The sequence below is a fragment of the Prionailurus bengalensis genome, chromosome C2 (genome assembly GCF_016509475.1).
Source record: "Prionailurus bengalensis isolate Pbe53 chromosome C2, Fcat_Pben_1.1_paternal_pri, whole genome shotgun sequence".
Lineage (NCBI taxonomy): Eukaryota > Metazoa > Chordata > Mammalia > Carnivora > Felidae > Prionailurus > Prionailurus bengalensis.
In genome coordinates, this window is record NC_057350.1 from 3,993,690 (window position 1) to 4,016,249 (window position 22,560).

Sequence of the window (22,560 nt, forward strand, 5' to 3'; positions counted from 1 at the left end):
GTGCATCAACTCAAGCTTAAAAAATGAAATTAGGGGTGCCTGGCTGGCTTAGTCAGTTGAGCGTGTAACTCTTGCTCTCCGGGTTGTAAATTCTAGCTGGGTGTAGAGATTACTTAAAAATAAAATCTTAAAAAAAACCTAAAGATTGAAAATAAAAAATTACAGGGGTGCCTGAGTGGCTCTGTCATTAAGCATCTGACTTCAGCTCAGGTCATGATCTGTTTGTGGGTTCAAGCCCCGAGTCTGGCTCTGGGCTGACAGCACGGAGCCTGGAGCCTGCTTTGGATTCTGTGTCTCCCTCTCTGCCCCTCCGCTGCTCACACTCTTGTCTCTCTCTCAAAAATAAATATTAGAAATTTTTTAATAAAAAAATGAAAATTACATTAAAAGATTAACAGACATTTTAAAAGTATTAACCATGATTTTTTTTTTTAATTTAAAAATATCATTTTAGGGGTGCCTGGATGGCTCAGCCGGTTGAGTGTCCGACTTCAGCTCAGGTCATGATCTCATGGTTCTGGGTTCCAGGCCGGCATCAGGCTCTGTGCTGACAGCTCGGAGCCTGGAGCCTGCTGCAGATTTTGTCTCCAGCTCTCTCTGCCCCTCCCCCACTTGTGCTGTCTCTAAAACAAACATTTAAAAAAATAAAAAAAACTAAACATAAAAATATTATTTTGTTTATGTTTGAGTGAGAGAGTGAGGAGAGAGAGAGATAGATAGGGTGCTAGCAGGGGAGGGGCAGGGAGAGAGAGACACACAGAATCCCAAGCAGGATCTAGACTCTGAGCTATCAGCACAGAACCTACCACAGGGCTCAAACTCATGAACCATGAGATCATGACCTGAGCCGAAAGTCGGAGGCTTAATAAGCCACCCAGGTGCCCTGGTATTAACCACGACTTAAATTCCAGAATTTAAGTCTGTCCTAACATTACCGCTTTAGAAGGCAACCTTCCCCCACCTTGCAATCTCCTCCCCTCTGGCTTTGGGGAATACACCAGACTGATCGAGTTTGTCTAACAGAACATTTCTTTAGAGCTAGTGTTTAGAGTTGGGCAATTGTCGTAACAAATTTCTGGTCCAGACTGCGAATGAAGTGAGCTTCCCAATTACAACATTCGTGCAAGAAAACGAATTGACATGGGCACTGACGTGGGAGGAACGGAGTTAGGCGCAGAGCGATCACTTAATACCGACTGGGGCTGCAGGCGGTCTGTGGCCACGCAATGACAAGCAGAAGCCACGTGAAGCTGGCGACCAGGGCAGCATACTCCTCCGCTAGCGCAGGACCGACCGGGAGCCCCGTCCCCCGCTCACTCCCGGGCGGTCCCTGCAGCGCAGCCCGGGCGGCGGCTGGGGCACAGGTGGGCGATCAAGGTCAGCTCTGCAAACCCCGCACCCCGCGCACCTCCGCGCAGGCCGCCGAGCGCGGGCGCTGCGGAAGCAGCCTCAGAGCGGCCCGCAGCGGAACGGCGCCCCGAGCCGAGGAAGCCGCGGGGCCGACGCGGAGCAGGCGCTCGAAGGGCGCGGGCGGACGCGGAACACCAGGCGGAAGGCGCGCGCGGGGCGCGGAAGGACGCGGACGCCCGCGGCGCTCCCGTCAGGCCCGCCCTCGCCCGCCCCCGGCGCGGCGCACCTCCCTCGCCCCGCCCCCCGGGGCCAGCCGCCCAATCACAGCGCCGCGCACGTGACGAGCGCTGCCTGCGATGACCTCATCCCTGGTGTGGGATGACGTCAAATTCAAGATGGATGGAATCACAGCGGCAGCGGCGGCTGCGGCGCGCGCGAGCCGAGTGTGAGCGGAAAGGGGCCCGGCGTCTGCCTCGGGGCTGGAGACCGGTGAGTAACTGTCACGCCCCTCGCCCTAGAAGAACTGCGGGGCCCCGCGGGAGGCCACAGCCTCCTCGCAAAACGCGGCCTTTCCTGACGTAACTCTGAGGTGATTTCTCTCCTCTTTTTTCTCTCCACCAGCGGGTTGCGGGTTCCGAGCGCTTCTGCGCGTGCGCCGGGTCCGGGCTCTCACCGAGCATGCCCCAGGCTCCCACGTAGCCGATTGTGCCTTCACACTGCGCATGCTCCTTGCCCGCACTTGGCCTCGCCCTCGCCACTGCGCACGCTCCGTCCCCGGCTGGTCTTCCCTCGCCCGGCCAGGTGCCCCCTGGGCCGGACGTGCCCGGCCCTGGCGCGCGCACCTGCGCGGAGCGGTTGGGACGCCTTCCGGGCTGAGGGCACGTGCTCGCAGTCCCGTGCAGGCGTGGGGACGGGCGGGGGGCGCGAGTGTGCGCGGGAGCTGGGGGCAGTGGGACCCCGCACCTGCCGTGGCCAGCGCCCCGTGGCCCCTGGGTCCCTCCCGGCGACCGCAGGCGAAACCAGCCAGTAGCCCGGGTGGACTTTGCTGGCCCCGCCCCAGCCCGCCTCCTTGGCCGGCCCTCTGCCGGACGCGTGGACCCTGGAGCGCCCTCGTTTCCCTCCAGAGCCCCTGGGGGACCTGTTTCTGCTCCGTTGCGGGTGGTTTCCCACTCGAGACAGGCCCCGGCCGAAATCTGCGGCCGGAGGCGGTGGGGAGGAGGGGGGTGGGCTGGGACCAGCGGTTCTGGAGAGCCCGGCCCAGAGACCTCCGCTGGCGGGAATCCCCGTGATCTTTTCGTGTGTTCTCGCCCGGACCGCTTAGGTCGACCAAGTTCAGTAGCGCCCTGTAGACGCCTGGAGCGTGGGGGAGCCCCTCGGCACGAGCCCTTCACAGGGCTGCGTGGTTCTGGAGAATGCCACTTGAGCGGCACGTTTGGAGGTGGGGTGTTTTCAGAGACTGGTTCTCCCTCGGGATTGCCAGACGGGGGTCGATGAGGGCAGAGGTTAATCAGACCCCCCGCGTAGTACAGCCTCCTGGGGTCTTGTAGTGCAGGAGCTCCCCTCTGGCATCTGAGGGCCTCACTGAATTCCAACATAGTCCAGCGATTGCCACGATGATGACCCCGAGTCATCAGTAAGGGGCCTGCATTGTGGTCTGTGCACCTCGTTTAAAAAGACAAAGCGGGTTGATCCGTTTTGGATTTTCCATTGGCAGCTCTTCTCTCCTCTGATGCTTGGAGTAAATAACCTCTTCCACCTCTAACGTCTAATTGTCATTACTGTTTAATTTAAGTATTCCTAAATGTGAAAGAACAGAAAGAAAGTGGACATGGGGGCACTGGTCTGCGTGAAAGTAACGTCATGTTTCATTCATTTCATTCAACGCTCTTGAAGGTGGCGCGCACTTCTTTGTGTGCGGGTGAACAGTGGAAAGGATGGAGCCCCAGTCCTTCAGGAACCTTAACAGTGTTTATGGCGGGGGATGTGTAACCAGGGAGTCTCTGGGTGAGCGGGGGATGACTGAAGGGACGATTCTCGTGGTCCCCAAAGCTGATTCTAGAGCTGTTTACCGGCGAGGTTTGCCAGGTCCCGGTGATGGGCTGCAGAGGAGAGAGGTTTCCGGTTTGGGAGACCTGGTGGTTGTCAGCATACCTAACCAAATAAGGAACGTGTGAGGACAAGCAGATGTGGGGTAGGGGCGAGGGGTGGGGGGGGGGGGGGGGGGCGTGAGGACTGCCCCGGGCACGTGGGTTGTGCTGTGATGGAAGTAAGTGTTCAGTGAGCCCCGTGGGCCCAAGGGCAAGTCTGAGCAGAGATGCGGGTTTGGCCGTCCTCGTCCAGGGGGCCTTCAAGCCCCGAGAGCTCATGCGAGAAGCAGGGCTGCCAACGTGCTAAGCTCTAGCAGATGCCGGAGCAGTGAAGGTGAGCGGGTGTGGGACTTGAACCTGGAGCGTACAGATGGATGTCTCTCTTTACCCGGGAGATGCTTGCCAGGCCTGTGCTGAGCGTTAGGGATACACAGATCATTCCAGATAGTTGTGTGAACCACAGAAGATGTGGATGGAGTATTGTGGCAGTTCAGGCAGGACTGGGCCACGGGCTACGGGCACAGCAACCGGAGCTTTGTAGAGACCGTGGCATTTGAGCTAGATCTTTCTGGGAAGGCTGGCCAAGGGAACTTGGAAAGGTGTGTCAGGTGGTGAAAATTGGGTGCACAGGTTTGTAGGGTGGGTGGTAAGGAGTGTCCAGAGGGGGGTGGAAAGAAAAAGTATGGCCAGAACATGAACAAGCTTGTATGCCAGCCTGGAGTTTGGATTTTATCTAGGAAGCAACGGGAAAATCTATATAGCATTCTAAAAGGCTGTGATGGGACCGGCTTTACTTTAGGAAAACAAATACAAGGCACAGTTTCCACTCCTGCCTGTAGTTGGATTGTCAGAGTACAGAAAAATCAACAAATATTATTGTGCAAGGAGTTATGTTGGCCATTGTGAAGGGTATCAGGATCTATTAAATAGGTTTTTAGTCCTTCCGTAAACTTACCGTTCTGTTGGGGAGACAAACCAAGTAAACGTTATGTAAATGGTGCGGCTGTAATACAGGAGTTGAAAGGTATCTGCTCATAAACCGAAGTGGTCAAGGAACGTATATTCCTTAGCTAAGGCTGCCAAACAAAGTACCACAGACTGGGGGGCTTAGTAGCAATTTATTTCCTCACAGTTCTGGAGCCTCGAAGTCCAAGGTCAAGGTTTGGGCAGGGTTGGTTTCTCCTTAGGCCTTTCTCCTTGGTGTGTAGAGGGCCATGTTCTCTCTGCCTTCACGTGCTCCTGTCCTCCTCTCCCCTTGGAGGGATACCAGTCAGATTGGATTAGGGTCCACCTTAACGTCCTTACTAAAACTTGATGAGCCCTTTAAAGACTCTGTCTCCAGGGGCACCTGGGTGGCTTGGTCGTCTAAGCATCTGAGTCTTGATTTCTGCTCAGGTCATGATCTCACAATTTCCTGAGTTCAAGCCCCGCATGGGTCTCTGTGCTGGCAGCTCAGAATCTGCTTGGGATTCCCCTCCCCTCTTCTCCCTCCCTCTCCCCCCTCCCTCCCTCCCCCACCTCCCCTGCTTGTGCTGTCTCTCTCAGAATAATAATAATAATAATAAAAAAGACTGTATCTCCAGATCTGCTTGCATTTGGAGGTTCTGAGGGTTAGGACTTGAGTGTGTGATGGGGCACAGAGAGGGGGACACAGTCCAGCCCATGACAAAGGCTTAATGGAGTGATTGGACTTGAGCTGAGCTTTGAAAGATGATTAATGTTCAGCTGAGTCGCATGCGGGGGAAGGTTCCACGGGGTGCCTTGGACATTTCAGATCTGGTAGTGGAGGAAGCAGGACACTCAGGTTCTGTCTCAGAGACACAGCATCTGAAGCAGGAAGTTGTCACACGGGAATAATGAAGGGAAAGAAAATGTAAAAAGTGGTTTGAAACCAGATTTACAGAGCTATAGAGTCTGTGTTTTTAAATTTCTGTGTTTTCACAGATAACCATTGTTTTTGTCATTACGTATTTTCACCCAACTTGTAGGTCTCAGCTAAAATGTCATACGAGGCACTTCTTAGACTCCCTCTCCAAACCCCGTTTCTCCACCCAGGTATGGCCCCCTGTTGACTAACATTATAGCGTAATCTGAAGTTACCTTTTTCATTTGTTTCCTTGCTCATTATCTGATTTACCCCACTAGAATTCGGAGGCCTCATCTGTTTCGTGCGCCCATATTTCGGGCATGTCTAAACACGCCTTGCACATACTAAGAGCTCAGTAAATAAATCAGTAGTAGCATTAGCTACGTGTATGCCTGATGGATGCTTGAAGCTTCGTTTTAGGAAGCTCCGTGCAGCAGCAGGGTTGTAAAGGATGGACTTGGAGAGTGCGGCAGGAAGAGTGAGTAACACTTGGAAATGTATCAGTTCGGGTCCTTTAAGAATAAGAACAGAAACTGACAGGCTAGCTTGAGTAGAACAAGGAATTTATTGTAAAGATGCAGCATTGCTCCAGAGGTTTAAGAAAAAGCTAAAGAATTGGGCCAGGAAGTACGGAAACGAAGGTAACTGGCTGGAATGGGCACAGTGGGCACTGGCACACTGCATTTTTAGGTCACTGCTGCGCTAAATCCTCTCCACTCATTTGCTGCCTTTATTGGTTTTCGCAGGCCCGTATTCCAGACAGCAAGTTTCTGATCTGCTTGGCTTTGGTTGCGTGCCTACCTGTGAGCTGGGACAGGGCAGCACAGCACACTCACTGGGGCGAAGGGGGGGCCGGGTCTTCAAAGCCAAACCCAGGGCCGGGCCTCTTCCAGCAGGAGGCCCAAGCAGAAGCAGGCAGGCTGCTCGCCGAGCCGACCGAGGTGCCCCGCACGGGCCGGAGCTGTGCTGTGGAAGGGAGCACATCCTCAGCCAGAGCCAGCCCCTCCCCGCGAGACTGAAAACAGGGTGACGGGGGCCCCAAGGGAGCGGCACTCCTGCCCGGGAAGGGTCGGATTAAGTAAGGCTGGCTCTGCAATCTGAGGCGCTTTGGAGGATTTCTGACACCTGTCTTGTCACTGAGGGAGTGATAACAGCCAACTGAGAGCACTTCTGGTCTCCTTCGAGTAATAAAATCTCGTGGGGAGTCAGGCCTAAATCCAGCGGCGAAGGTTTGGGGCTGCGTGGTACGTGTGTGCTCATGTTCCAGAGTCAAGCGTAGACGCTTTGCTCTTCTGACTGTTTGCTTTGTGTTACGTGCATTTCTTCTCTTCTCTGCTGTAATGGTTGGGACTGTGGAAGCGGTCCCCAACGCTCCGAGGGACTGTGCACCCAGAGTTCGGTTCAGGCGTGGATGTAAACAGACCTTTTCCTATAGAACTGGTACCGAGGCTCTTAAGTCCAGCAGGGAATTTGATTTGTAATGTATCTTGGCTCTGACACCAGCCTGAGTTTTAGTCTCCAAAACGTGAACATCAGTGGGCTATCTTGGTCCCTTCCCCTCTCCCTTCCTGGGCCCCTCATTCACCTCCTGGTGCCCATTATGCCAGTGCTTTGTTGTGCTTTGCTGTCTTCTGTCCACGTCACAAGAATGCTGTCTTCCAAAATCATCTACCTTCCCTCCGTCCCCTTAACAATCTTAATTCCTTCCGCTAACATTGGTATAAAGAGGAAATTATTTGCATTGAATCAATTTCTCTTAAGATACGAATCCCCGCTTCTCGTGGCATTTAGTACCTAGGGAATCTGAGGTATTGGTATGAAATAATTTTCTGCAGTTCAGTTGCGGAGTGCTTTGTAGCCATGCTGGGGAGTTGGAACTTGGATTCCCCGCCCCATAAGGGGTTTAAAGCCCTGACGCAATCAGATGTGTGTTTCTGAAAAGTATCTGTAGTAAAAACGGGAAGAACGGAACCTTTGCCGTTCCGATAGTCGAGCGGTGAGTCCCAGGTCTTCTCTGATGTCCCCACTGTGCGCCCACCCACCTTCCCACCTTCTGGCCAAATTAAGTGCTTCCTGAAATCGGTGTTCTTGTAGCACTGTTTGCATCCCTCACCCTGTTTAATTTTGTATGTCTCTGTCCTCCCGTGGGAACGTGAGCTATTGGACAACAGGCCAGCGACTCTTTTAACCCTCGGGACCACATACATTCAGGAAGGGAAGAGAGGAAGGAAGTAAAATGCCTGCTTGCCGTGTAGGAAGCACTACATACAGTGGGAGCTTGCGAACATAGTGTGTCTTCTGTTGATCATAAAACTCCCACGTGGTAAGCAGGGTTAGCCCCACTTCACAGGTTAAGGAAGCTACTACTCAGGAAGGTCAAGTGACCTTCACCAGGTTATATGCCTGATCAGTGGCAGAGCCAGGACTGGAGACCAACTGATTTGAACGTCTTTTCCAGGAGCTGGGACTTCCATGAATTGTTAAGCATGAAGATTCTCATTTTGAAATTGCAGGAAACCGCATGAAATAGGAACAGTTCAGGCAGAGTTTGGGAAGATTTTTGTGTGCGAGGATCCAAGTGGTAAGCGAGCCAGCCCGATTTCAGAATCTGGTTTTCCTTGGGGGATTTCCACTCAGCTCTTTCCGTCCATCACAAACGGCTCTTTTCGTCCACATTTCACCCACTTTCCTTTCAAGAGCGCCAGGTTTTCACTATGACTAAAGTGATAGCAGGAACTCTTCACCGATGAGTCAGGTGGAGATAAGCCATGGGAAGGGCGTGGGGGTGGACGCGGTGGCAGTGTGCATTTACATGTAAGAGCTTTCAGATTTGTGATGCGCTGTCTTCAGTGAGTCCGAGGTCCTGGTCATTCATAATTAACCAACGTACGTGAGAGGTTGGAGTCTGATGAACCCGCAGATTTGTGGAGGAGGCAGTCCGTTCAGCAGCAAAGCTGGCCTTACGAGGGCTGAAGAGCCGAAAAAGCAAAGGGGTTTGGACATTCAGTCCTCACACCCACCAGCCACAAAGGGTCTGGCTGGGTTATCTCAGGAAATTCAGCAGCTGTGATTTCCACACGCCTTTTGCCTGCATTCCTAATGGAGCATTTTATATTTTCAGTCACGTTGTTAAACAGGGTGTAAATGAATATACCTACTGTCCTTAAAACACAAAGATTGTTAATTGTTTGCAGCTAGACCGGGAAAGGACCCATCGATCTTGAGTTTCAGTAATTACAAAGGTAAAAGCAAGGTCTTCAGCCGGCAGGTGAGGGGCCCGCGCTGCACACATCTCAAGGCTTTGTCCCAGGCCGCTGGACAGGACAGAAGGGATCCGGCTCCTCTTAGGATCTTGACTGGTCTTCGTTTAGCCCTCGGGGCCCTCGTGCCTCCTTCCCCTCTGCAGCCCCATCACCCACCTTCCCTGCGGGCAGCCTGTGCTCCAGCCACGTGCTCTGTCTGTCTGCTGTCCTTGAAATGCCCTTCACACATCCTGCCTGACTCCTCCCAGGTTTCTGACTCCTGCTCGTTCTGTAGAATGCCTTCCCTGCCCTCCCTGTCGGCTGCACCTGCACCGCGTCCGGACCGCCGCCCCCGTCCTGCGTGGTGCTCAGCACGCTGATGCGTGGTGACGGACTGACCCGTCCTGGTCCCACACAAGTCTTTCAGACGGGACCACGCTTCTCAGGCCTCCGTCCTCCGCGTCTAGCCGGGCCCAGTACATCCTGGACACGCACCGGGCTAGGAGAAGCGGGTAATGTGATGACGGAGTCCAGGCTCTGGGACCCGACTCCCAGCTGGCCCTGCTTCTCACTGAGTCACCTTAGGTACAGTGTGTGACTTCTCAGTGCCTCCGTGTCCTCGTTTGTATAGGACAGGGGTTTGCACAGTGCCCAGCTCAGATGTTAGTGTGGGAATTAAGGGAGGAAACTAGCGACAAGAGCGCCGTAGGGGTTAAAGAGCGTGGCCCCTGGAGCCAGGTCACCTGGTGTGAGTCCTGCTCGGCTGTTTATTGTGCACGTGACCTGGACCAAGTTACTGCCCCTCTGGGCCTGTTTCCTCGTCTCTAAAATAACCGAGTACCCACCTCCCAGGGTTGCTGTAGGTACGCAGTTAAGGCATAAACATGTGGACGCCACGTGTGGCAGAGCAGGCACACGAATCCGAGCCACTCGCGGGTGTCCATTAGCGCTCAGGGCAGTGGGACGGGAGATGCCGCGGCTGCGTCCCGCACTGTGTGCCAGGACTGCGCGTGCCCGGCCACTTTCCGAGCCGGTGGTCTCGTGGGGGGCTCTAAATGCGGCTGTAGCCAAATGAATGGTTTAAGCAGTTTACGGGGACAACGACTCTTTCTCTTAAGGCCTCACTCTGAGTGACTTATTCTTTTCCTAATTCCCGAACGTTTCGCTCAAAGAGTATAGGAGCCCGTGGTTCGAGGGATTAGAAGTAGGGACTTGGAACAAAAACAGCGATCACGATCATTTGAGAGAAGCAAAAGGAGGACACTTTTTTGAACAGCGTCGTCTGTGGCATGCAGTGGTGGGGGCCGGACGGTGTGGGGTCGCAGTTGCCGCACGGCCAGGAACGTGGAAGTCTCCCGCGGTTTCGTCCTCACCCAGCCCTTCGGCCCGTGCCTGTGGTTTCATCCCCGGGTGTCTAAGTTTGGATTCCCCCACGAGCAGACCCTGAGACGGGAATGCAGAGAGGATGTTTGCTTGGGAAGTGATCCCAGGAAGCACAGGAGGTCGTAGGGAACGAGGAGCGAGAAGGGGAGCCCGTAGAAGGCACACTCGGCAACAGGTGTGTGCTCACGTTTGGAAAATCAGACTGAATTCCTGAAAAAACCCGAGCCAATTTTTCTATCAAACTTCATCTCCGGTAAGGACACCCTTCCAGCTGTTCTGGTAGGATTCGTGGAGCTTTCTTTAATTCCTCGCCTTCTTACCCTCTACAGTCAATCCATTAGGCGTCCTAGTAACTAACTGCCTTGGCTCCCCTGCTACCACCCTGCTCCCCCACCGTCCTGTCTCCCCTGGGTCACCGCTGCAGGCTGCCAGCTGGTCCAGGCTGCCGTCACCTGTCCCCTGCCTCCTTGCTGCGGGCTCCCAGCTGGCCTCCCAGCTTCTACCTTTCCTGTCTTCCGTGCTCTCTTCTCGACAGTGTAGCCGGAGGGATCCTTTTGAAACATAACTCAAGTCATCGTCATTTTTCTGCCCAGAATCTTGGAGCGACTCTTTCACTTCTGGCAGAAAGCTCAGTTTGCCTGCGGTTCGCTCAGCCCTGCAGTCGGCGGCTCCCTGCTCCGGCCCTGCTGCCTCTGGCGCCCCGTGCCGCTCGCGCTGCCCTTCCCTCGGTGACTGCCATGGCTCCTTGCCTTCTTCAGACCTTCTCAAGCGACATTTTGTCGAGTGAGTGAACGACTGATTTGTGGAGCTCTGGCGCAGTTTGCAGTGTGCTGTAGGTGCTCCGTAAACGGCAGCACCGTTTTCTCCTTTAATCCGCACGACTGCATGGGGTGGCAGCCGCTGTTATCCCTATTTTGCAGTGGGGGAAACTGAGCCCCCGAGACTGACCAGCCCGGGGCCCTGTCTCGGCCCGGACTCGCGGGAAGGAGCACATCGCACGTGCTTACGTCTCTGGATGTGAGCACGTGAGGCTGAGACACAGGTGTCAGGAGATCGCAGCCGTGTTACTGTGTTTGAGCCACGCGGACATTTCCTACTCTGTCCCCGTCGTTTTATCTGTTTCTAATTGCTGGTTTCAAGCCACTAAATTGATTTTAAGAAACGCTTTTGAAACATACTTGTCCGTGCTTTTAATGCTGCGTCTGTTGCTTTTCTGAGCTAGGTTTCTCAAAAACTATTAGCGCTAAAGACCGTGTTCGTTGCATAGCTGAGTTGGTAAGGGTGGCATTACAAGTTTCTTTCTTTTTCTGCTGACCTTTGTGAAAGATGACGAGGGTCTGTGTAAATAAATGCATGATGTTAAGACACGACAGTAGGATTAGGGAAGAAATTAAAATGGCTAACAGAAAAGAGGAAGGGAGATGTCTCTATCAAGCAGTCACAGACAGAGGAATTCAAATTTGCCGTTGATACAGAACGTTGGAAGGCAGCAATGAACGGAAACTCCGTACCCTCTGACCAAAGCATGTGTTTGGGGACAAGCTGCTTACCAGGCACCATCTCTGGAAGCAGGCACGTCTCTGAGTCCCTTATATTGAGCCAGCACCGTAAGGGAGTCAGAACAGTGGTAAAGCAGTTGTATGCCGTGTGCACGGAGTCCAGGTTGGGGGCCCAGCAAACTCTTTGTGGCTCTTCTGAGGAGCCCCCATGCTGGTTGACCAGCGGAGGCTGATCCTTTGAAACCAGAGGAGAACTTGCCAGTGTGCTGCGTGCCAGGTTAGGTACATTTACAACCTGCCCCCTGCAGAATGATGAAACGGTCACAAACAATCCGAGTTACTCTGCATCCATTCAAAAATAAATGCATTAACTATTTTTAAAATTTTTTTTTTAATGTTCATTTATTTTTGAGAGAGAGGGAGACAGAGCACGAGAGAGGGAGGGCCAGAGAGAGAGGGAGACACAGACTCCGAAGCAGGCTCCAGGCTCCGAGCTGTCAGCACAGAGCCCGACGTAGAGTTCAAACTCACGAACCGTGAGATCGTGACCTGAGCCAAAGTTGGACGCTTAGCCTACTGAGCCACCCAGGTGCCCCAAATCATACTAGTTTATTTATTTATCTTTATGAATATAATTTATTGTCAGATTGGCTTACATACAACACCCAGTGCTCATCCCCGCAAGTGCCCTCCTCAATGTCCATCACCCATTTTCCCCGCTCCCAGCCCCCATCAACCCTCAGTTTGTTCTCTGTATTTAAGAGTCTCATAGTTTCCCTCCCTCCCTCTCTGTTTGTAACTATTTTTTTCCCCCTTCCCTTCCCCCATGCTCTTCTGTTAAGTTTCTCAAGATCCACATGTGAGTGAAAACATAGGATATCTTTCTCCGACTGACTTATTTCACTCAGCATAATTCCTTCCAGTTCCGTCCACATTGTTGCAAACGGCAGGATTTCATTCTTCCTCGTTGCCAAGTAGTATTCCATTGTATGTATAAACCACATCTTCTTTATCCATTCGGCAGACGATGGACGTTTGGGCTCTTTGCATAATTTGGCTATTGTTGAAAGTGCTGCGGTAAACATTGGGGTACATGTGCCCCTGTGCATCAGCACTCCTGTATCCCTTGGGTCAATTCCTAGCAGTGCAACTGCTGGGTCATAGGGTAGTTCTATTTTTAATTTTTTGGGGAAGCTCCACACTGTTTCCAGAGCGGCTGCACCAGTTTGCATTCCCACCAGCTGTGCAGGAGGGTTCCCGTTTCTCCACATCCTCGCCAGCATCTGTAAATCATAACTGTTTTACAGAAGACACTGCAGTCAAACCACAGAGGTGTTACGGTGACAGAAGCCCAAGTGAAGGGTCAGCTTTGATTGCGTTGTCTGCGTATGAAATGGTTTTCCCTTCATCGAGAGCATGGGTGGTGCAAATATGGGCCCTTTTCTTTGACACTGAATTAAATGGTTACCGTGTATGAGATGCTAGCTCATGTAACTTTCGCAACAGCCCTAGAGAAGGGCACAGTCCCCCATGTTCCACGTGAAGGACCTGGTGCTCAGAGGGGCTAGCCGACCGCCAGGAAGGAGGTGGCCTCTCACCCCGTGTCTCTGCCCGAACATGCGCCCAGCCGCTAGGCCTTTTCTCGTCTCACCTTTAGGTTTGTTAGAGAGTTGCAGAGAGATCTGAATCCAGACCTTTTAACTTATAATTAGTAATAATGAAGTTTAGATCAGGCCAGAGTTTCCTCTGTGCTGCTGTCGAAAATGTGATTTGATAAGAAAATTGTATTCGGGAGACGGTAGGGTGTTTAACATAAGACAGAACCCAAGCTCTTCTGTTGTTTAACATTTCTAACCATTGTTAAGCACTGATACGGTAGTGATCAGTAAGTGACTTTTTTACCTCTTTACAGATTCTTGCCTTTTAAAATTTTTTTAGAGTGTGTGAGCGTGCATACGCATGAGGGAGGGGCGGGTGGAGAAAGAGGGGGAATCTTATGCAGGCCCCACACTCGGCAAGGAGCCAGACGTGGGGCCCGATCCCATGACCCTGGGATCGTGACCTGAGCTGAAATCAAGAGTCGGATGCTTAACCGGCTGAGCCCCCCAGACGCCCCAGATTCTTGCCCATTTTTAAAAAAAATTTGTTTAATGTTTGTTTATTTTTGAGAGACAGAATGCAAGTGGGTTAGGTGCGGAGAGAGAGGGAGACACAGAGAGGCGGGGAGAGGTGCAGAGAGAGGGAGCCGTCAGCACAGAGCCCGACGCGGGACTCAAACCCACAAACCGTGGGATCATGACCTGAGCCGAAGTCAGACGCTCAACCGACTGAGCCCCCCAGGCGCCCCGATTCTTGCCCATTTTTAAAGGTCTGGTAAGGCCACCCCTTTGCGACCCAGTTGTAACAGTTTGCGTCGTGTATAAGTATGCCCAAAAGCAAGACTGACTTTGTTTCCCGAATTACGGGCTCGGGAGTCCTGATAACTTCATACTTACTCTCTGAGGTAAAAGGGATAGAACGAAGCATCGGATGAAGAACCCTAGGTAACAAACTTTTAATTTCAAGTGGTGCCTTTCTGCGTAGCTGGCCGAGTTCCAGCAGCCTTCCGACGGTGGTACGGTCTTCGGTCCTAAAACTGCTCCGCTTCAGCGATCGCTGGTCTCCGGGAGCCACGAGGCCGGTTCGCTTGTTTCCCGTGGCATTTAAGGGAGAGCTTTGGTCTGCCTGCGGTCTGCTCAGTGTCGGCCCCTAGGAAAAGACAGCCAGCGTTCCCTGCCCTCGAGGAGCTTTCCGTCTCAGGGCGAGCTTTTCGGCACGTTTTTCATGATGATTCTGCGCTTTGTCTTTCAGATAAGCCCACGCGATGGAGGGGTTGCTGCATTACATCAACCCGGCCCACGCCATCTCCCTCCTCAGTGCCCTCAACGAGGAGCGCCTCAAAGGGCAGCTGTGTGACGTGCTGCTGATCGTCGGGGACCAGAAGTTTCGAGCTCATAAAAATGTCTTGGCTGCCAGCAGCGAATATTTTCAGAGTCTGTTCACGAATAAGGAGAACGAGGCCCAAACCGTATTTCAACTTGATTTTTGTGAACCCGATGCTTTTGATAATGTTTTGAACTACATTTATTCTTCGTCCTTATTTGTCGAGAAAAGCAGTCTCGCCGCCGTCCAAGAGCTGGGCTACAGCCTCGGGATTTCCTTTCTGACGAACATCGTCTCGAAAACACCTCAGGCACCCTTTCCAACGTGCCCCAACAGGAAGAAGATATTCATAGAAGAGGACGAAAGCAGTTCTCAGAAGAGAAGTGTCATCGTGTGTCAAAGCCGAAACGAAGCACAAGGCAAAACTGTCGGTCAGAATCAGCCCGACCTGAGCCACGCCTCGCGGCCCTCCCCCGGCCTCGCGGTCAAGACCGGCACCGGGAAGCCCCACGTCCCAAAGCCAGCGGAAGCGCCTCACGCGTCGCCAGTAGCCGAAAAGACTTGGCCCAGAGATGGCCCTGTGGGCTGCGCGAAGTCCCTCGAGCGTCCCGGCTCTGTGGACGACCCTCACAGAAGCAGCTTAGCGAAGAGCAACGCGGTGCCGCCTGGCAAGCCGCTGCAGGACAGAGAGGGGACGGACGAGAAACCGTGTCTGAGCGGCCAGCTGCCCAAAGGAAAAGCCATAGAGCTGGCCTTGAAGAGACCACGGCCGCCCGTCCTGTCTCTTCGAAGCGCGTCGGAGACCCCCTACGTGTTGAAGGAAACCGGCAAAGGAGGCGGCCCGGGCGAAGACAGGAACCTGCTGTACTATTCGAAGCTGGGGTTGGTGGTCCCGTCCGGCGGCCCTGGTTCCGGAAAGCAAGGCATCGACAGAAGCGGCCCGCTGGTGAAGAGTCTGCTCAGGCGCTCGCTGTCCATGGACAGCCAGGTTCCCGTCTACTCGCCCGCCATAGACCTGAAGTCTTCCCAGGGGCCCTCGGCGGCATCCGGGGAGGTGCCCGCCAACGTGTTCTGTGCTCTGTCTCAAAAGCCGTCTGTGAAAGAGTGTGACGACGCGTCAGCCCTCGACGAGCGGGCTCCGGCGCCCCAGCCGCACCGCCTCAGGTCCTTCAGCGCCTCTCAGTCCACGGACAGGGAGGGCGAGCCTGCCGTGGCCGAGGTGCGCGTCAAGACGGAGCCCCGCAGCCCGCTGTCGGACCCCTCCGACATCATCCGAGTCACCGTGGGAGACCCGGCGGCCGCGTCGTCCGTCACGAGAGACCTCTCCCTGAAGACCGAAGACGACCAAAGAGACATGAGCAGGCTCCCGGCCAAAAGGAGGTTCCAGGCGGACCGAAGACTGCCGTTTAAGAAGGTAAAGGAGGGCGAGCACGGGTCTCCGGTGTCCGAACAGAACTTGGAGGAGGGCTCGAGCCCTCCTCTCCCCGATGCCGACTTTCCAGACTCTGACTTGAATAAAGAGGAATTTGGTGAGTTGGAGGGAACGAGGCCAAACAAAAAGTTTAAATGCAAACATTGCCTTAAGATCTTTAGATCCACAGCAGGCCTTCACCGGCACATTAACATGTACCACAACCCAGAGAAGCCCTATGCTTGCGACATCTGCCACAAGCGCTTTCACACGAACTTCAAAGTGTGGACGCACTGCCAGACCCAGCACGGCGTGGTGAGGAACCCGTCGCCGGCCTCTAGCTCACACGCCGTGCTGGACGAGAAGTTCCAGAGAAAGCTCATTGACATAGTGAGAGAGCGAGAGATTAAGAAGGCCCTGATCTTTAAGCTGAGGCGCAGCAAGCCCGCTTTTCAGGCGCAGACTAGCTCCCAGGCCCAAGCCATCAAGAGGAACTTGCGGTCCCGAGCCAAAGGAGCGTACGTTTGCACCTACTGCGGAAAGGCCTATCGCTTTCTCTCGCAGTTCAAGCAGCACGTAAAGATGCACCCGGGAGAGAAGCCCGTTGGCGTCACTAGAGCTGCTAAGCCCAGGGAGCATGTTTCTCTGGAGAGCCCGGTAGAGAACAAGGAGGTTTACCAGTGCCGCCTCTGTAATGCTAAGCTCTCTTCTCTTCTAGAGCAAGGAAGCCACGAGCGGCTGTGCCGAAACGCAACCGTCTGCCCCTACTGCAGCCTTAGGTTTTTCTCGCCCGAGCTCAAGCGGGAGCACGAGGGCAAGTGTGAGTACAAGAAGCTGACGTGCCTCGAGTGCATGCGCACCTTCAAGTCCTCCTTCAGCATCTGGCGGCACCAGGTCGAGGTCCACAACCAGAACACGATGGCGCCGGCCGAGCACTTCTCCCTGCCCGGCCTGGACCACAACGGCGACGCGACCGCCGCCTCCAGGCCCCAGGCCCAGGCCGAGCCCCCGAGAGCCAACCACGCGCTGGCCGCCAAGGACGACGCCGCGTTCAGCGACTGTTCCGAGCAGGTGAACTTCGACTCCGAGGATTCTTCCTGCCTCCCCGAGGACCTCAGCCTTTCGAAGCAGCTGAAAATCCACGTCAAGGAGGAGCCCGCCGAGGAGGCCGAGGAGGAGGCGCCCGAGGCCCGCGCGGCCGCCAAGGACGCGGGCCCCAGCAAGGACAGCAGCCTGTGGCCGTGCGAGAAGTGCGGCAAGACGTTCACGGCGCACAAGCAGCTGGAGCGGCACCAGGAGCTGCTGTGCTCCGTGAAGCCCTTCATCTGCCACGTTTGCAACAAAGCCTTCCGCACCAACTTCCGCCTCTGGAGCCACTTCCAGTCCCACATGTCCCAGGCCGCCGACGAGCCGGCGCACAAGGACCCGGAAGCCTGCCCCGTCCCCACAAACTCGCCGTCCCCGCCCCCGCTGCCCCCGCCCCCGCCGCTGCCCAAGATCCAGCCCCTGGAGCCCGACAGCCCGACGGGCGTGGCCGAGAACCCCGCGCCGGCCGCCGAGAAACTCTTTGTGCCCCAGGAATCCGACACGCTGTTCTACCACGCCCCGCCCCTCTCGGCAATCACATTTAAAAGACAGTTCATGTGTAAACTGTGCCACAGGACATTCAAGACTGCCTTCAGTCTTTGGAGTCACGAACAAAGCCACAACTGAAGGGCCGGCCCCTTCGGCCCCTTACGGAAGGGGAGGCGGTCCCCAGGTTTCAACCCAAACTGTGAGCCGCGCATGAGAAACAAAATATTTTTTGAAGAGAAGGAATAATAAAGGTTGGAAATTGTTAGGCTTGAATAGAAGCTCGAGGGAAGTCGATATTAATTAGCAAAGTCCTTACTCAGCTTAGAAAAACTAAACTACGTCGTGCTCGGGACCTTACGGTCACACGACGACTGGACTTCATCGATGTTGAAATTTTGATCGATCCCGGTTGTTTGCATGGTTCCTCATTCCACGGTGTCAGTATACTCTTTTACTGGAGGTTGTTTTGGTTTTTTACTGATTTGCAGCCCGTGAAATACTACTTAAGTATTTCTTCCGATTGTAGCGGACACCTGAGTTCTGCTTAAGCCTCAGCCATGTCCTGGAGTCCGCAGCGTATCAGGAGGAAGGGGAGAGTAGTCTGCAGTGTTGACTTAGATCTTAGGATACTTTAGCAATAAAACAATGATAAGCCTCAACTGTAATAAGTTATCCTGACACTTGATAACAATAAATATTTGGTATTTTGTGGTCACGTAGACATTCTTTTGTATGAAAGTTGTGAGGAATTTAAATCAGCAATAGTAATACTTAGATTTTTATAAAGTAACAAAACTTGCTCTTGGGTCACTTAATATAATTGAGGACGGGCGACTTGGGAAATGAAAACAGGATTTCTAGAAGGCCTCTAAGTTTACAGAAACTAAGGTGGCGCTAGGCGTTGTGGTCAGAGCTGGCGCTCCGGGCCGCGTGTGCACATCCCGGCTTTCCGTTCTGACCACGCGGGGCACACGAAGCATCTGGCGTCCTCTGGCTTACCGCTGCCACAGAGGGAAAATCCGAGCGCGTTTGGGACAGGAAACAAAGGTGGCACGAGGTGCTCACTGATGTTGAGTTTAACCTCGTTGGTGTAACAGATCGGGTCGGGACTCACATTTACGCTCGTGGGTCCCAGGCCCCGGGGTCCGTGCGGCGCAGCGGCCCTGAGCCCGGAGTTGGCATCGACCTCCGGAGCCGGGGAGCCGGGGAAACCCCACACCGCGGTCTCCATGCGCCCTCGACGGCGGTATTTACAGCGTTCGGTTTCCTGCCTCTGTCTCCTGAGGATTTCTGTTAGAATTTGTTGGAGTTTATTGTGGTCAAACGTCCTCAGTGCAATCATTCTGCTCTGAGTCACTGCTTTTAGTGTCTCAGGGATCTGTGTGAAAGCGCGATCAAGGGTCCAAAATGAGTTTCCGCTACCTAATAAGGCCCACAGGGTTTGGGCTGCCTTTTTTTTTTTTTTTTTTTTTTCTTCTTCTTCTTTTTCCTATTTTGTATGAGTTGCAATTAAAAGGCTTTTGGGGGGGGCCACCCGAGTTCAGTGGGTGTTTCTAAAGGGAAAACTGTCTCACTCGCAGGTACTTAGGTACGTACAAGTGGAAATAACTATTGAAACTACAAAAGAGATCCTTGTCAGGTAGTGCTATGGATGAAGTCTCCCAAGGTTATTCATTTTTGTTGCAAGCTGTTCTTTCAAATAAAAAAGAGACCGTGGCTGAGAAACAATCTGCTGAGTGTTTCCCCGTATCCCGCTGCCACAGAGAAGGTTTCTGGCCTCGGTCTCGTCACCCACGTTCCGGACCAGCGGGAGGGAAGACACGCCTAACTTTTTGTCCATACACAAGCATTTTTATACAACAGTAGTGGACTTTGTAGATGAGAGAAATTGCAGATGAAATTTTGCCTTTCTGTTTCCTTTTCCATTTGAAAACTGTCCTAAGTCCCAAAGTACTTTTGAGTGGTCGCTTCCTATTTTTGTTCTTAGTTAAATTTGATGGAGAAAGGCAAATAAAATGAAGTCACAGCTACCGACGATCGCCATCTTTATATTTTCTGGAAGAAATCTATGCATTTGAAAGACAAAACTAAAGCCTAGGATTTTACGCGAAACATCAGGATAGGTTGTTGTTCACTGAATGAGTCCCCCTTGTAATGTGCCGTTTCTTATTCGGAGCACCTTGGTAGCTGTCACGTCTTCAGAGGACAGTTTCCCTCAGAGTAGTCCCTGCTTCTGGCTGTTAAGAGTACGTGTGACAGTTCCACGGCACACATCGTCTTGGCGTTGTAAATTCAATATCCCAGGACTTGAACCTCTATGCTACATTTTTGAAGATTTTTTGATAATGTTAATCAGTAAAAAATATTTTTGATCTAAATACACGCTCAGCGTATCTGTTAGACTTTGAAAATTGCCAGTGTTTTGTCTTGTTAGTTCCCATTTTTGTCTAGGCAAGGAGCGTAAGATTTCAAATAAAATTTTGAACCAAAAACATTTCTAATGCAGTTCTGGTTTTTCTATTACTTTTTATACTGTACCTTCAAAGCGTCAGGCAGAAAGAGTTTATTTTGGTGGTCAGAAAGTAAACTACGCTTCCTCTCACGTGACTATTTTCAATGTTAGGAAGCAGAGTAATGACAGACACGTGAATCGCTTCATTTAAGAATGTCGATCTCAGACAGCAGGCAGATACTTGGTGTGAGACCAGAGGGTCTTTCCTTGTTACATCTCCAGCTCATAAAAGTGTTGAAAATGTTTTTTCTGATTAGAATTAATTTTTGAAAATGTAGAAAGCTCATTATTCCTTGTAAGTATTCAGGATGCCTTTTTTTATGCAGTTGTGGAAAGAATGTAAGATGTTTTAATATATTCTTTGTTAATCTGAGAACTTGCTGTGTTGAACCATTTTCTTCATGTGGGAGAGGGCGGGAGGGGCCGCCTGAAACACCTCTTTATCAAAGCAAGCAGTGGAGGTTACAAATGGTGTGTGTTTTTTTGTAGTTAATATTTCAACCTAATAGAATATTCACCTTTAAAACCAGTTATGGCTAGTGTGCGTTCGTTATTTTTATCAAAATACACAACTAAGGGTTCAACCGTGAGGTCATTTTGCATTTGTGGGGACATGTGTGTGGTTCTTGGTTTTCTGTTTTGGAGTGGATCGTTCACAGCCTTTTTAAAAATAGACTCCAAGGGCGCCTGGGTGGCTCAGTCAGGTGAGCGTCTGACTTCAGCTGAGGTCACGATCTCACGGTTACTTACGTGAGTTCGAGCCCCGCATGGGGCTCTGTGCTGACAGCTCAGAGCCCGGAGCCTGCTTCGGATTGTGTCTCCCTCTCTCTCTGCCCCTCCCCCGCTCATACTCTGTCTCTCAAAAATGAGTAAATGTTTAAAAACAAATAAATAATATACTCCAGCTCTTACTAACCAGTGGCGATTGTATCTACACACAGCAGCCATTGGTGTTGATGAGGGTAGAAGCTGGGGGACCAGAAGAAGATGCCCTTTCCTGGAGGCGGGGGGTATCTTCCTCTACGGGCCAGCGGTCCTTGCGGGTGAGGGACAGACAAGAACTCACTGGTCTAAAGTGGGCCTTCGTTCCCTCTGTGCGCGTGGGTGTGTGCGTGTGTGTGCGCGTACATGACCAGAATCCAGAACCTTAGGAAGTAAAGGTATTTGAATTTTCTTACTACAAAAATAGAGTTCATGTAGAACAGGTTTCTTTATAAATTGCACTAATTCATATTGGAACCCTACAAGTCCGTTTTGTCAATTTCTGAATTCTCATTGATGTTTTTTTGTAATAATTGTGAAAAGCATTATTATTTAAATAATGCTAATACAGTTAGTATGTTCTTTAACACTGGCTTTATTATTTTTTTTTTTTTTAAGTTTAAAACATAGGGTTTTCTTTTGTGGCTTTAGCACTTTAAGAAGTTTTATGTCTCCGTAATTTGTCACGGGCTTGCTAGGTGCTTCTCTGCGTGTGCTCTAGCGAGCACTTCTTCCGCGCGCCTGGGGGACCCTGAGCAGCCGTGCTTACCTGCTGGAGGAGGAAACATGGGTGAATGTCAGGTTTCTTAAATTCCTTTCAGAGACCATCATTTGGGAACCAAAGTATTTGACTGTAAATCTTGAAAATAACTGAGTACTCCCTCATCACTTATTAGTGCTGTTCTCAAATCGTCCACAGAGTTTCTCCTCGGTTAATGTTAATTTTCAAAAGGTGATAATTTCTTATTGACATTAATCCAGTACTTCAACATTTTCCATTGAATAAATGCTTATTATTAAGCAAATGTGGTTATAAACAAATTGCGTGTATTTTGTTGTCAGATGCCTTAGCAGACTAAATCATTGTTCAATTTTATTTAGGAATGAGCTTTTCGGAACTCAAAATTCATGGTAAAATAGGACTTCTATCTAATGTTAATCCATTGCTTTTTCTGTATCCAGTTCCATCGTCTGTTTCCTTTGCTTAAATCTTGACTAAGAATGATTGGAGTCAATAAATTTGTACTGTATTTTGTTTGGAGTCGTGGTCTCTCTGGTATATTTTGGGCGTTGACGACCTCGATCGGCAGCGTATCCGTTTCTGAAAGTAAAGACGAAGCCGTTCTGTGTGAGTAGCAGGAGGGGCCGCCGAGGGCTGTGAGAGCTCTGGTTTCCCCGGCGCGTCCAGGCTGCTTGTGGAACGGGGTTGGCAGTGAAGCTGCAGTTCCCGGGGCGCCCCAAATGCGGCACCGTTAAACCACATAAGCAGCAGTTTTTGCCTATCTACCTTTTCGTCTGCTGTTCACGTTAGTTTTTGAAATGCCGACGGGGCAGAATGCACGGACAGCACGTTTACTCCAGGTTGACGTGTCAGCAGTAATTTTCAGGGCTTCCAGGTTGTGGCGTCGTCTGCCATCCTCAGCGAGGCCCTTCCGCGATGCCAAGATAGATTGCCTTCTTATGTCACTAGCTTTCCCCATCAGGGGGTATGAGTCGTGGTCGCCAGGCTGACTGCGGAAAGGGAAGGAGCCTGTCCGCAGTGGTAGCCAGGCTCGCACCCGGCTTGCCCCGAGCCCTCTTCCTCCCCGGAGCCCCTAGCCCCGTCTTGGGGGCCCCTGGCCAACAGTTTCGGGGTCACACTGCACCCAGAGGAACAGTACATAACCTCTTTGTCCCGATCTGCTTTAGCTGTGCTGCTCAGTCGGCCACCAGGTACTCTTTTGTTTAAAG

The 22,560-nt window shown here is 52.1% G+C and overlaps 1 protein-coding gene across 2 annotated transcripts; it reads left to right on the forward strand.

Annotated features, from left to right (window-relative positions):
* Positions 1–1,625: 1,625 nt before the first annotated feature.
* ZBTB21 (zinc finger and BTB domain containing 21) lies at positions 1,626–21,871 on the forward strand. 2 transcript variants are annotated; one of them, XM_043593546.1, is made up of 3 exons: positions 1,626–1,839; positions 14,279–15,879; positions 16,480–21,871. In XM_043593546.1, the coding sequence occupies exons 2-3, from the start codon at positions 14,292–14,294 to the stop codon at positions 17,472–17,474; spliced, it is 2,583 nt and encodes an 860-aa protein (XP_043449481.1). In that variant the 5' UTR covers positions 1,626–1,839; positions 14,279–14,291; the 3' UTR covers positions 17,475–21,871. The 2 variants fall into 2 exon arrangements, with proteins under 2 accessions (XP_043449481.1, XP_043449480.1); XM_043593545.1 differs by having other exon boundaries at positions 1,627–1,839; positions 14,279–21,871.
* The last annotated feature ends 689 nt before the right edge of the window (positions 21,872–22,560 follow it).